We start from the raw sequence: 14,008 nt of genomic DNA, 5'->3' as shown, positions 1-14,008 counted from the left end.
CCATTCTGAGCAATACTGGTAAGTTATTATTATCGCTCTTACTAAAAGGAGCTCTTTTAAGTCACAGCCTCATGATAAGATCATCATTTCTTTAATTTTCTCTATTTAAATGATTAAAATTATTTGAAATCTTGCATCATAAGGGGGTAGAACTAAACATTCTGCTGCCATGCCATATATGCAAGTGTGTGCCAGCGTACTTGAGCTTCACGCCAAGTGGCATCCACCAAATGGTCCTATGAAAGGGACCAGGGTGGTGTGGAAGGCCCCACCGGAATCCCAGTGGCGATGCACGCCTCCTTCTCCTCCTCAGCAGTTTTCTGCTAAGATAAGACATCGAATTCTGATAGCCTTTTTCTCTTATTGTTTCAAGAACAGTGCAGATGATAACAGTGACACGCCACTGAAAGCATGCATGCCATGATGACTGGAGCAAGCGAATGAGATCGCGGTCAGCAATTTGGCTGATGAATCCAAATCAAGTTGGTGATGCATCTCACATCCCGGAAATCCAAGTGGAAACATTGCAGGCACCAATATGGGGGTGCATTTGTTCCTGATGCTCCACAAAAAATTGTTCCCTCACCGTGCGAGAAGATCCAAAGGAAGAAGCAGGTGATTTGCTCCGTATAAGAAATTGCCTACAGCATCAAATTTTCATACTATTCTTCTAATTTTTATGGAGAAAAAACAAAGATAAGGATGCGTAACATACAAATTTGATTCATAAGGATATGATGTATATACTATTATCAGTTTAAATTATATTAGTCTTTATTAAGTATATTAACTCTATTAACTTCCGATTGTAATAACCGGCATAAAGGGACTATTATCAACTTACGGTTAAATATATTTTGAGCCTATGATTCAATTTAAGTTAGAATGTATTTTGTAGAGCTTATAGGAGGAGAAAAAGCTTTAGAAATACTACAAAATTTAATAAGATTTTTTTTTTTTTTTTTTTTTTATGAAGATGTTAACTAACTTTAACGGTCCTACTTTTCCCGCGTATCTTTTTCGTCACGGATCCCACCCAGCATGTTCATAAATGGGCTCCCATCCTCAGGAGAATCGAGTCGTCCCCTCTCGTCTTCTTGCTCCCCTCAACACACACACACACACACACACACTATTCTCTCTTCTCTTCCTCCGAGCTCTCTCCACCACCACCCGGGATGGCGGGATGCAACAAGCTGTTCCAGAAGTGCATGCCCTACTTGGCCATGATCCTTCTGCAGTTCGGCTACGCCGGCATGAACATCATCACCAAGGTCTCCCTCAACCACGGCATGAGCCACTACGTCCTCGTCGTCTACCGCCACTTCTTCGCCACCATCTCCATCGCCCCCTTCGCCCTCGTCCTCGAGAGGTAAACAACCCCCGCCCCCGCCCACCACCAACTCCTCAGTGACTCACCTTCTCACCTCACTCCTCTGTCCCCCGACAGGAAGGTGCGCCCCAAGATGTCCTTCTTCGTCTTCATGCAGATCTTCGTGCTCGCTCTCCTCGGGTTCGTCTCCGGTGCTGCACTCTTTTGGTTGCTCAGATGTTGTCTCACTAGCTTCCTTGCCATGTCTGCAGGCCGGTCATCGACCAGAACTTCTACTACGCTGGACTCAAGTTCACCTCCCCGACCTTCTCCTGCGCCATGAGCAACATGCTGCCCGCAATGACCTTCGTGTTGGCGGTCATATGCAGGTCGATTAATTAGATCGAACGAGCTCATGATTTCCACCATCACATTCTCGGATTGCTGCTGATTGTGGAACTGATCGGTAATGATAGGATGGAGAAGGTGCATCTGAAGAAGGTGAGATGCCAAGCCAAGGTGGTGGGAACTCTTGTGACAGTGGCAGGAGCCATGTTGCTGACCCTGTACAAGGGACCCATCATGGACATGGCCTGGACCAAGCACGCACACCCACCCCACTCTAACGCGCCCACGGCCGCTGCCGGTGATGACTCGACCGACGAGGACTGGCTCAAAGGCTGCATCTTCCTCATCATTGCAACTCTAGCTTGGGCTTCTCTCTTCATCCTTCAGGTAGAACTTGGCTGCATCGAACCCTCAGCTCATGTACTCTACCTTGTGGAAACTGACTTGAGAGCCTGGTCTCATGCTCCACAGGCAGCGACCTTAAAGAAATATGATGCTCCCCTCTCCCTCACCTCCTTGATATGCTTTGTGGGTACTCTGCAAGCCATTGCTGTGACCTTGATCATGGAGCACAAGCCCTCTGCTTGGAGAATCGGCTTCGACATGAACCTCCTTGCCGCTGCTTATGCTGTAAGCCTCTTTCATCTCTCTCTCTTCTCTCGAATCATCTCTTTCTAGCTAGAAAGAAGCTAATGAGATTTCTCCTTGGATTGGAACATGCAGGGGATTGTGACATCGAGCATTGCCTACTATGTCCAGGGTCTGGTGATGCAGGACAAGGGGCCGGTGTTTGCCTCTGCCTTCAGCCCTCTGATGATGATCATAGTAGCCATAATGGGCTCCTTCATCCTTGCTGAGAAGATCTACTTGGGAGGGTGAGACCACTATCTCAACTTGTGTCTTTGAAGGACTGAGACCAAGTAATTTGGAAGGTCTTTGATACTTGTCATCTGCATGCAGAGTGATCGGAGCTGTCCTTATAGTTGTTGGCCTCTACTCCGTTCTCTGGGGCAAGAACAGGGAGAGCAAGGAGATGGAAGCCATGGACATACCAGTAGCAGTGGGTCGAGGAGATCATGGAACAGGATGAAGCTGAGACGGAGAAGGCCAAAGCTAACAACTGGATGATCTCCTCCATCCCCAATAGCAGAGAATTCCATGAAGGCCAAGAAGGAAGAGTCAGAAGCTAGTTTGCTTCTGACACTTGAAAGGAAGACTCGGAGGACCAAAAAAAAAAAGAAAGAGGAGATTTATATATCTCTCTCTCTCTCCTCTTTTCGTTTTCTTCTTGTGATTATGTAATTAGGACTTCACGAAGGAATGACAGTGAAGACTTTGTTTCCTCCTCAAAATTTCTGCTCACCAAATTATGTTCAGATGCTAAACCATTAAAAACTGAAAATAAAAACAGATTACATGATTAGTGAGCATGCATAAATTCAATTAAATGTTGATATGGAATAAATCCAATGTATATGAGATCTCGAAAGGATCAATACATGTCATCTTAAGTCACAAAGGAGCAACCTTACATTATACCAAGATATACCGTCGCATTAAAAAGACTAATATGTGTTTTCTTTAGTACTTCCAAGTTAACATCTGTAGCAATACATTTAATATGCATCAATTAATCACTTTGAGCATACATTTCATCTGCTTTCAATTTGATCTCAGCCTACATTTATTTTATATTATGTAATTGACCTTTTTCTCTTTAGAGGAAAAGCTGAAGAGTTTCACCATGTTTCACTCTAAACTATGTGCTTTGAGATTGCTACTACTGAGTTGTTTCCAAGTCCTACAAAGATTGGTTACTGATAAATAAACTTGTGACCTTAAGGTTTAACTTAATCAGAAGGAACAAATAGAAGTTGGCAAGCAATCTCATCATCTTCATAATTGTCCAGCCATGAGAAGCTTTTCTGGGTGATCATCCGAGAAGACACTTGAGAAAGAATAACTACTCAGCCACAACTTGGAGACAAAAGGCATGTTTGTGGGATTAGAGCAATTTGCATAGTGGATAATGACAAGTTTAAGACACCCCTAAGGAACTTCTAATGGCAAGGAATCGGTGAATGTGGAATGGAAATACATAATTAGATGTGGAATAAAGAACGAAAACCGCAGACAAAAAATGAGATATGTTTCAGCTCAAGCAGACAACTTTTTTAACTGAATAAAATTAGATTCTGAGGTCCATTTCCTACATTGTGTGGGCAACTTGTGACACAAAGTTCATGGAGGAAGAATATGAGACATCTTCCACTACTAGAATCCAAATACTTTTTCTGCATTCTTAATTCAAAACGTGGTGCTGATTGATGTAGCATCAAAACCTTTCGTATGTTGGGAATCCTGAATGGATTACAACGAGACTTTTGCTGATTAACCATTTTAGCTGCCGATGTCCATGGAGAATCTCATGGTAAATTGGCATCATTTATTTTTTAGCTTAGAGAATAAACGTTCAAGAATTCTGGTATGCAAGAATTCTAGCAGTTTATGTTGGTTTATTATCCTGTATGAAAGATAAGAAATTTGTAGATTCTATCAAAAGATAAGATCTAATTAACATAAGCAGCACTGAATCATATCCATAAAGTGATGTAGGTTCTATGTTCTTGGCTTTCTTGTTTTTGCTCATTTTCTAATGCACATAACAACACAAAAGGATCGGTTCTTCCAGAAACATTCTTATATTTCAATATTCAGTACAAAGCTAACACAAAACCATTTGTTGTGATGAAGAGGAACATGAAACTTTGAGTTTGTGAAATAAATTATTAGCAAGGAGGGATTACGTGATGAAGAGTGACTTACAACTCTTGTTCATTCATCTCCAAGGATCGAATCTCTAGTTTGCTCTGTCACTCCAACAGTAACATCAGAGAATAATGATAAGCAGAATTAGTGGAGAATAAGACAATTTATAAGATCATTTTCAGATGCAGAACTCTAAAGTGGCTTATATCTTGAGAAGGAATTATTCCAACTGAGAGCAGTTGGTGAATAAATATTTGAAATGGTGCTTGTCATTCTCACTAAATGGATAAGATCATTCATTCATTAACCCACTAGCTAGATAAAGTTCATATCTGCATGGAAGTCACTGTGGAAATAAGAACTGCATGATTAACTCAACAACAGTTTCCAGCATATCTTTATAAACAAATGCTGTTTAATGAATCCGTACATATGTTCTTATAATCCGATGACAACAATGGCTAATTGATTCTTAGTACTCCTGCCTAATTATGCACTCCTTTTCAGCACATCATCTTGATGTGACTTCAGCAATGGCTTGTGAATGGATCAAGTGATATACTGCTATATTATACAGAAGATAGAACTGTCTAACAAATCAAGATGCAGGGCATGGTTTTAGGCAACTTGTCCAAGAGTTGCAAGTTTTCTCACTTGTGCAATCCCAAGGGAAGCGCCTAGAGAACTAAACTATTGTTTCATTGGACTGAGATCACAACACCTCATGTCATAAGTTCTTTTCAGCATAGTGGAAGAATTGTTTGGTTGCTCTGCATGTTGGACTAGCAATAAGGAGAATTGCAGAGCTTAAAAAGGGGCTAATAAGCTTTTAGACAGTGCAAATGACCAGCCATACAACAGTGTTCTTATCATCCCCATTTGATGATGCCTGAGGTGGACACAAACCATATTATTAAACAAGTGTGAGCTTTATTCTAAAGTAATCCTGATTGTTCCAGGTTTGGGACAGGGAACATGGAAGGCATGTTGTACTATTCAAGGTAGGCAAATCATTCTGAAACAAATCCTAAAAATCTACAAGTCCTAAATCTCAAAAGTAAATACTTAGAAGGCCTGAAAACACATTAGCCCAAAAATGCTCACTTAAAGTTCAATAGATCTTATCTCTTAATTGTTGATAGTACAATCCTGGGATCAAATGCATTGTTTTGGAAAGATTTATGTGATGGCAATATTTTCTCATTGTCTCACATATTGCTAAGATGTCCTATCATTTCTCAGACTTAAAAATGGACACAAAGTATGGTTTTTATTCTGGCAGACCTTGTAGCATGAAAAAATGTTGCAAGGTGCAGTGTAAGAAACAGACACAGGGAGGCTTGGGATTCATGGTCTGCAGCCTTCATGTGTGTCATATACAGAGAAAGGAATGGTATGAACTTCTAGTTTAAAGTCTAATTCTACATCTGTGTTGCAGGAGTGGATTAGATTCTACTCATTGCAGGTAGTAGACAGGCTAAAATTGGTGTCATTAATCCCTGGGGAGTCTGCATCAAACCCTTTGGGTGGTGTTTGTCCTGTGAATGTTGCATGACACATGGAGTGACATTTTATTATTCACATCTTCTTAGAAAAGCACCAAAAACTAAGATATAAAGAAAATTTCGTAATCTATTTAGCTGAAGAGATGCACCAAAAACCAACTGGCTTCTTCTTAGAAACATCCTGGAATTCAACAAGCAAAAAATAAATCATTGCTTTCGTAGGATGGGTATGGAAACAGTACAGAACAGTAGAATCCAAAGGCAGTAATCACAATAAAAGTGTTAGTCAAGAACATACACTCAAACAGTCATACAACGTCTATCTTAAACTTTCAGCACCAGGATTCTCGGAGGCTACTACTTTCAAGGTCATAAGATTGATGAGTTGTGAGACACAGAATCATCCTTTTGAAGGGAAACATAGTTATCTGGTGTAACTACGCTCCCCTTTCCACCTTTTTTATCCTTACCTGATGATAGGATCCCCTGCCGTCCAAATGGTGTTGAGACACGGCGACCAGTTGGCGTTCCGCAAGCAATGTTCGCACTCGAGCTTTGGCCCAAGGGCTTCTTAGTTGGAAACTGCCTCATTGGGCTTGGCTTACTCCCAAAAAGAGCTTCCTGCTCTGTTGCAAATTGTTCCTGCAGCTTCTTCCTTTCCTGCAGAAAAATGAAGGCCACAGAGAGCATAAGAACAAGTACTGGTATTGTCTAATAGATTTCAGAACAATTGAGCTGCTTAATTTCCTAATGAAAGCTTCAATTATGAATGTTGCTAGAGTATATGCAGAAAATAGGCAGCTTGTCATAAAAAATGAATGAACATAAGTGTGTCACACAAAAAGATATGTTAGAGTTCTGGAGTGACATAAAGTGAAAAAAACCAAAAAGATAATGAAACCAACCCGGAATCGTCGTTTCTCCTCTTCTCTTTGCAGCCTGAGTTTGACATAATTTTCCAAGCTATCTAGCATTCGCACCTGGAGATCAAAATAACAGATCAGCTATTCAAATAAAACTTTAAGAAACATATTTGATTATGAAGAAATATTTTTCAGCAACAAAATAATACCTTGTCATACATAAATGGCATTCCCTTTTCGTTCTCCCAGGTTTTTATTTTTGAAGCCAGATTCTCTACCAGAGCTACAGAAGAATAGTCAAGTGATTGTTAGGAAATAATAGAAACCAAAATATGTGCATCACTTGAAAGAAAATTCTCATATTTGTAATTAAGAGACAGATTAAGCAAAAGTATACGGTTAATTCAAAATTTACAGTAGTGTCATGAGAGAAATCAGATCACTTTTGTCTCAAGTACAAGAGATTTTTAAAAAATTAACAAAAACAATCCACATTGGCAAATACATTTTGTTTACGATGAAACTTACATGCCATGGCTAGGTGGCCACTCTTATGTTAAGGAAAGCACATGCAATAAAATCTGCATGTGTAAGCTTCGATCATTATGGTATTATGAAAAAAATTAAAAAATATCCTTTAGCAAAGAATAATTTTTATTTTCTCATATTCTGTTTTATGTTTCTTCTATTGAACTATTATATCACATTTTTTGTAATTTTTAAGTTCTAAAAATATTTATTGGATGATTCCGATCTTGCTGATCAAATCCAAATATCAATCTTGTGCAATATGGCCAAAAACATGTTTCTATGTATGTCCAGTGACAGACACCGGAAAGGTAAAGAATGATACTCACTTTACTGCCTATAATCTCCCAACCCTCGTGACCAACAAAGGGTAGTAAAGATGATGATCATGTAGTTTTCTACATTGGAAAGTATATTATACATTACACCAATTAGAATACAGTATACTTTTTAAAAGATTCAATTTAAAACTGAGAGCACCCCATATGCCTAAAGATTGCAACTAAGAATTGAACCTACCATTCATGAATGTGAAGGAATGCAATCACTAAATTACTTGAAATTCTAAAAATCTAGGCAACCACTTTCTCCTCCTTATTGGGGATGTTACAAGAAAACAAGAGGTCAAAATAAACAAATAAAAGTTCGGTGTCTAAGAGGATAAACATAGAATACATCATAGAAAGAAAATCATACAATACATCATAGAATATAGCTCACATGGTATTTTGTTGACCAGTATCCGGGCTTTTTCTGCACGTTTAAGATTCTTATGCACTCCTCGACCAGCAGCATAGCGATTTTCATCCTGTTCAATATGTCAAAGTAAACAGCAGAATATTTCCAGTAAGTTAGCATTTTATCATGACCAAGATTAATACAAGGACATATAGGAAGAACTGACTGCCCTCAAAAAGGATAAAGCAGTTCAGTGAATCAAAGTTCAGCTGAGAATGGACAGATAAACTTTGCACTATCTCACCATGCCTTTAACACGGATAAGTCATGGCATTACTGGTAAAATTTGGTCAATTTTATTACCTTCTCATAATCATCGAGCCAATTCTCCTCCTCGGATGCAAATGTCCATTTCTCCACCTTTTCTAAAATGTCTTTTCTGCTTAGAGCTTGCTCTTTAGCCTTCACAGTCTGATTATCCATTCTTGAGAGAAGTTCAGCGAGATCTACTTTCCCTATAAATCAATTATGAAAGAAAAGTAGTTTACATATATTTATTACCACTGTGATGATGATTGTGACTGACAGCAAAAAAACAAGAAGCTACAATAACACAAGCAAAGATGATATTGAACTGAAACAGATACATGAATTCATAATGAATGATAAATTTGTTATTCTTTAGAGACATAACTATTCTGAAAAAAATGTCGTGTGGAGGTCAATACCAGATAAATTCCAATATTTAATTTTATAAAAGACAACCAATGCAACAGCTACAACTGTTTAGGCAAACATGCAGAATAACCAAAATCTCCTTGTAGTTACTTTGAATCACCAAATTCATCATTATATTTCGTTGGTGCTCGAAAGCAGGGTTAAAAATATAGGTATAGTGCTGATTCCTAAATTCCATCGAACCAATATTTACTCATCACAGAAATGTAGGTATATTTCTAAATATGCCTTATAATAATATTTAAATGTCATCACAGAAATGATGCCTCTGATCAAGGATGTGTTAACTGTTAACAAACCCCCATGAAAATTCCACACTGCCTAATGCCTCTTGCATGGGGCCATCATTTTTATTATTGTCATGATAAACTGCATATGAGATCTGGTAGGACAGGTACGTATGAGTAGTACACTCATCGGTAGTGATATCCAATACCAAGCTTGAGAAAAATTGAATTTATGCAAATCTAACATCAGTATAAAAATATCGATATGTGTGTACATGTTCGATAAACTTAAACCTAGTCTGAAGTGTAGTAGTTGATCTTCCACTAATAAAGTGTATTGGTATATGTATAGAGAATGAAAAACATATATATGTAAAAGTCAAAATGTAACATTATGGGCAAAGTGCTCCAGAAGGAAGCCATATGATTGTTGAACATTCAAGTACCTTCATTAGGAACAAAAACACAAAAATGTCCATGCCATAAATGTGATATGTTCGAACTTCACTAAAGCTTAATAAATCATGAGTTCAAACAAACCAGAATCTATGAGACCAATAAGTGTTTCTCTTGCTCCTTCACCATCAACATCCATGTGAACACTTCTGTAAATTTTGTCAAGCTCATTTTGCTTCTTTAAAACAAGTTCCTTCATCTTGCTAGCTTTTAGAACATTCAATCTTTCAACTTCATGTTCAGCCTAATGAAAGTAAAATTACATAAGACACAATGATAGAATATCTGAAAAAGTTAATGACCAACAAAAAGATTTTCTCAACATATTATATATATATATATATAAAGGATCTTGTGTGGACAGAGAAATACAGGAGTGAATTACCTGATCAATTAATTCAAGTGCAAGGCAACCTTTCCCAAGTACTGAATCGACAGATGATGATATCAAGCAGGTTACATGGTCAAATCTTTTTTGTTCATCCATAGGCATATCCATGAGATTCCATAACTCAACAAGTGTACTCCCCAAGTTTTGTAGCTAGAGAGCAAAAGAATTTTCATTTGTCATTAGCAAAAATTATAAAAATATATAATCAGATATCAAACAACCACAAATATAAACTTCATGATACAAATTCAGAAGTGTTGGGAGTTTATAAGACCCTAGAAAATGTTCTTATTCAGGTACTAGCAGGTCTCACCAGAAACCTCAAAAAGCTCAAAGCTTTCATGAATTTAAGTATAATTTTTACATTGCAAGCCTTATGAACTACTCAAATTTTATAAGTTTCAACTTCACCTTCTTATCTAACAGTCACAGAGGAAACCATAAATAAGGGCTGGGGATTTTGTAGACAACTAGAAGCAATATTTTGAAAGTGAATGTACATTACAGTAGACATCTTCAGTATATCACATGAAATATACTACAGGAAAGAGGAAACTCTGGCGAGATTAGATATGAGTTTGTTAGTCGTACTAAAATATGTTGGTTCCAAAAAAATATAGAAGATATTTCAGCTATCAAGATTAAGAAAAAAAAACTGATAGCCTACAGACAAAATTTTAGCATGCATGACATGCAAAAGTAATATGCTCTTAACCACACCTTTTGTAAACTTTGTAGTTTCTCTTGCTCTAGTGAATGAACAATTCCTGCAAGTCTAGCAAGAGTATCATTACTTATGCTTTCTGTCAGGTTGTTTGAAGAATCACCAAAACTAGGATGGACTCCAGATATCATTTTATAGAAGTCGACTGACAACACCAACGATAGATCTTGAATCAATTTGATGTAAGCACCAACCTTCTGCAAGCGTAGGTTCTGCAAGTTCCAAACAAAATAAGTTACAAAATATGATTTTCCATATTTGGAATAACATTATATTTCGATTACCAATACTAGACCTTATCTTTTTGAAGCTCATGAAGTTGGCACTTCAGCTCTCCCAGTCTTTTAAGAGTTAAGTCCCGTTCGTCTACCTGAGCAGAAGTAGAACTTCCTTGATGGATGTTACCAGCTATTTCTGCACATATCCTAACAATTTGCAATTGAACATCCAGGAATTCCTTGATCCTTTGTTCCTTCTTTTGTCCCAGATCATCCAACAATGGTTTAATCATGGCCAACTGTTCCTTAAGTGTGCCTGCTTTTTTCTCTAACTAGGAGTAGAAACAAGAGAGCATCAGTTGAGAGTGAATAGGAACATAAAGAGACTGTAAAAGTGGCAATATCGTAACTAACCCGAACAAAGGTTTCTCGCTCTCCGAGTATGGAAATTAGATTAGATACTTCAGCTTCACCATCAGCCAGCATCTGGTGTAATTCTGCCTTGTGTTTTCTAGTTTGGTCTACTTTTCTTCTGTACAAGTCAAGGCATTCCTGTTCAAGCTGTAGTATTGTCCTGTCCCTTTCGCGATCATTCTCCCCTATTTCATCCCATAAATCCTGAATCAACATAATTGCCATCTTTTACTGCACAGTAAGTATTAGATAGTAGAAAGCATGCAAGTTCATGTTAACACAGTGTCACATCCAATTGATGAAGTCACTATTTATGGATTCTTTTCTCAACAAGATCTCGTGATTAAAATATTGTTATTTTTATCACATTCAGTTTTACATATAGCTAGACCTACTATATAGCCAAATTAAGCACCAATCGTAAGCAGATGTAGTTTCAAAACCCAAACATTTTTATTCTGAGTGTATCAGAAACCTTCGATTTCTTAAACAGACTCAAATGAAAACATAGAACAATGGTGCAGACCAGTAGGACATCAGCTATTTCTTACCAGAATGAGATGATCACATCACATGTTCAGAAGGAGAAGCACCCTTAACACTTCTTCCCTCACAAAGTATAACTTAATATATATATGAAAATAATTAAGAAATTCGTGTAATAGGCTGTCACATGCAGGAAATGTAACCTTTTTAATGTGACGGCACCATCATTTCCATCATAAATGTCCACTATTGTAACTTCATAGACCCAACTCATAATATAATTCACGAACTTGAAACAAACTAATCTAGGCATCACAAGCTGAAGCCACGACATCTAAAAGAACTATGGACAAAAGGCTATTCTGACACAGAGGGCAAAAACTCGATCAAAGGCAAAAACCGCTTCAAGAAAACAGACAAAACCAAAAAAGAAATGGTTCCAGAGAGGGATAATTCACGCAGCTTTACCCTAGCATGCAGGGAAGCAGACTCTGTGACTCGCCCCGGAAGAAAAAGAAGCGGGCTTTCCACAGTGTCAAGACTCGCCCACAGCCACAAGAAAACGCAAAACTGAACCACGCAAAGGGAAGATTTCGAATTTCGTCATCTGTCAGACTCATCTATTAAAAACGCCAACGATCAAGCAACCCCCAAACCACGGGCGCAAAGAACGACCCTCGCAAAATCTAAAAGAGCGCAAACCGTTGCAAGCACCGCAACTAGAGCAAGAAGCAAGACGAAGTACACAAACGAAGAACCCAAGAAAACGTCGAGATAAAACGGCAATTGACAAGAAAGGAGCAAAAACGAGCAGAAAAAAAGCAGAGAATTTTGGTGGGGAAGGGGGACCTGCAGTTCTTGGAGCAAAGATCCGCAGGTGGTGGCCTCCGTGCGAGCCGTGGAAGGCAGCGGGAGACGAGACATCTCTCCTTGGAATGCCGAAGAGAGCAGAGCAGACGAGGGGGGGGGTAGGAATGCGGATGGGGGAAGGCAGTAAAGGCGAGAGGAAGAGGACAAAATTTGAAACTGTGAGGGCGCCAAAACCGAAGAGGATTTAGGGGAAGGTAACGCGTCCTTCGCCTCCGCCCGACCCATTTATAGATCCTGGGTAAATGAGGAAGACTCGGTGTCTTTGCCGAGACAGGAGACACTGTTATCGTTTCAAAGCTTAGTGCGTCCAGTTCCTATGCGAGAGAGACCTGCGTCGGCACCCTCAGACACACTGCAGGGAATCGGACGGCCTCAGATGGCCGAACCACGTGGGCTCCGCCAGAACGGACGGTCTCTGTCGAGTACAAACTTCTGGAATTGAATTAAACCATGAGATCCAATAACATAACGACCGAATCCTTTTGCGACACATTTGCAATTCCTATCAAATGAAAAATAGATGTCGGGGAGAATCTACCAAAAATACACATTCTGTGGGCATCCTCGTCATCTATCCCTCGTTCATGCACGTGTTTAATTGGTTATTTGAAAGCGGTAGGGCTTATTCTCAATCACGTCTGTCTCATGTAGTCTATCAAAATCTTAAATTTGATGGTGGCCACTTTGTGTATGTCTGTCTGTGTTGAGATAGATTTATCTATCCCAATCAAATAGGAGTGTTGATAGGAAAGCCTCATGTGGGGTTCTTCAAGGCTATCTATCTCGTATAAGAATCTTACTATTATTTTTTTTCAATATGATTGTTTTAAATATAAAATAATTATTTGCTCGTTAAAATAGTTGATTAAAGTCATTGATCCTCGTAGTCCAGATAAGGCTTTAGTAAAATATCCTATGAGATTATATATTTATTATTGTTTATTTTTTTTAAAAAAATTTATATTTATTTATATGATTATATTTTATTTATTATATATCTAGGTCATACAAAATTTTTGGCAAGATTACATATATTCATTTATTTATTTAATTTATGTATTTTTTTAATTAAAATAAAAAATATATATTTTATCTTTAAATAAATATTAAAATATTAAAAAATAAATTTATCACATAATATTCAATAAACTTTTAAAATATAATATTTTTAAACAATACTTGAATCAATATATATATATTTAAAATATAATCATCATCTATTGTTTATTAAATACTTAAAATATTTCATAGTTTTACATCCATTCAAATTTTTGAAGGGACACTTAATTAAAAGCAAACAAAATAAAGCTTTTCTCCTCAAGTTTACTTCTTACGAGACGACATCCGCAGCAGGTGGACCATGCGGCTATCCGCCAATCGAAAGCAGGTACTAGGATCGGGTACGAGTCAATATAGGTAGCTTAACAAAAGCAGCGACCTTTTGTCGACAACTCCTGCCTTAACCCTATCCCAAAAGGTCG

At 38.0% G+C, this 14,008-nt stretch overlaps 1 protein-coding gene and 1 pseudogene across 1 annotated transcript; one reads left to right on the top strand and one right to left on the bottom strand.

The window, feature by feature from the left end:
* The first annotated feature begins 1,092 nt into the window (after positions 1–1,092).
* LOC103998215 (WAT1-related protein At5g07050-like) lies at positions 1,093–3,002 on the top strand (annotated as a pseudogene).
* Positions 3,003–6,188: 3,186 nt separating this feature from the next.
* Positions 6,189–12,678, bottom strand: LOC135621934 (65-kDa microtubule-associated protein 5-like). Its single transcript, XM_065123564.1, has 11 exons — positions 12,507–12,678; positions 11,172–11,375; positions 10,835–11,089; positions 10,536–10,751; positions 9,810–9,965; positions 9,509–9,668; positions 8,367–8,518; positions 8,046–8,133; positions 7,007–7,080; positions 6,840–6,914; positions 6,189–6,594 (listed from the first exon to the last, which is right to left on the bottom strand). Exons 1-11 carry the CDS (start codon positions 12,579–12,581, stop codon positions 6,304–6,306), a joined length of 1,746 nt encoding a protein of 581 aa, XP_064979636.1. The 5' UTR covers positions 12,582–12,678; the 3' UTR covers positions 6,189–6,303.
* Positions 12,679–14,008: the final 1,330 nt, after the last annotated feature.

Source organism: Musa acuminata, chromosome BXJ2-9 (genome assembly GCF_036884655.1).
Source record: "Musa acuminata AAA Group cultivar baxijiao chromosome BXJ2-9, Cavendish_Baxijiao_AAA, whole genome shotgun sequence".
Classification (NCBI taxonomy): Eukaryota; Viridiplantae; Streptophyta; class Magnoliopsida; order Zingiberales; family Musaceae; genus Musa; species Musa acuminata.
This window is presented reverse-complemented; position numbering and strand designations above follow the sequence as displayed.

What these genes read in the sequence shown, in the direction of transcription:
- LOC135621934 (XM_065123564.1), bottom strand. Translation starts at nt 12,581, where the DNA reads ATGTCTCGTCTCCCGCTGCCTTCCACGGCTCGCACGGAGGCCACCACC. An exon ending in AACTACAAAGTTTACAAAAG is followed by an intron (nt 9,966 to 10,535) that starts GTGTGGTTAAGA and finishes TTTGCTCTCTAG; the next exon opens with CTACAAAACTTGGGGAGTAC. An exon ending in TGCCATTTATGTATGACAAG is followed by an intron (nt 6,915 to 7,006) that starts GTATTATTTTGT and finishes TTTGATCTCCAG; the next exon opens with GTGCGAATGCTAGATAGCTT.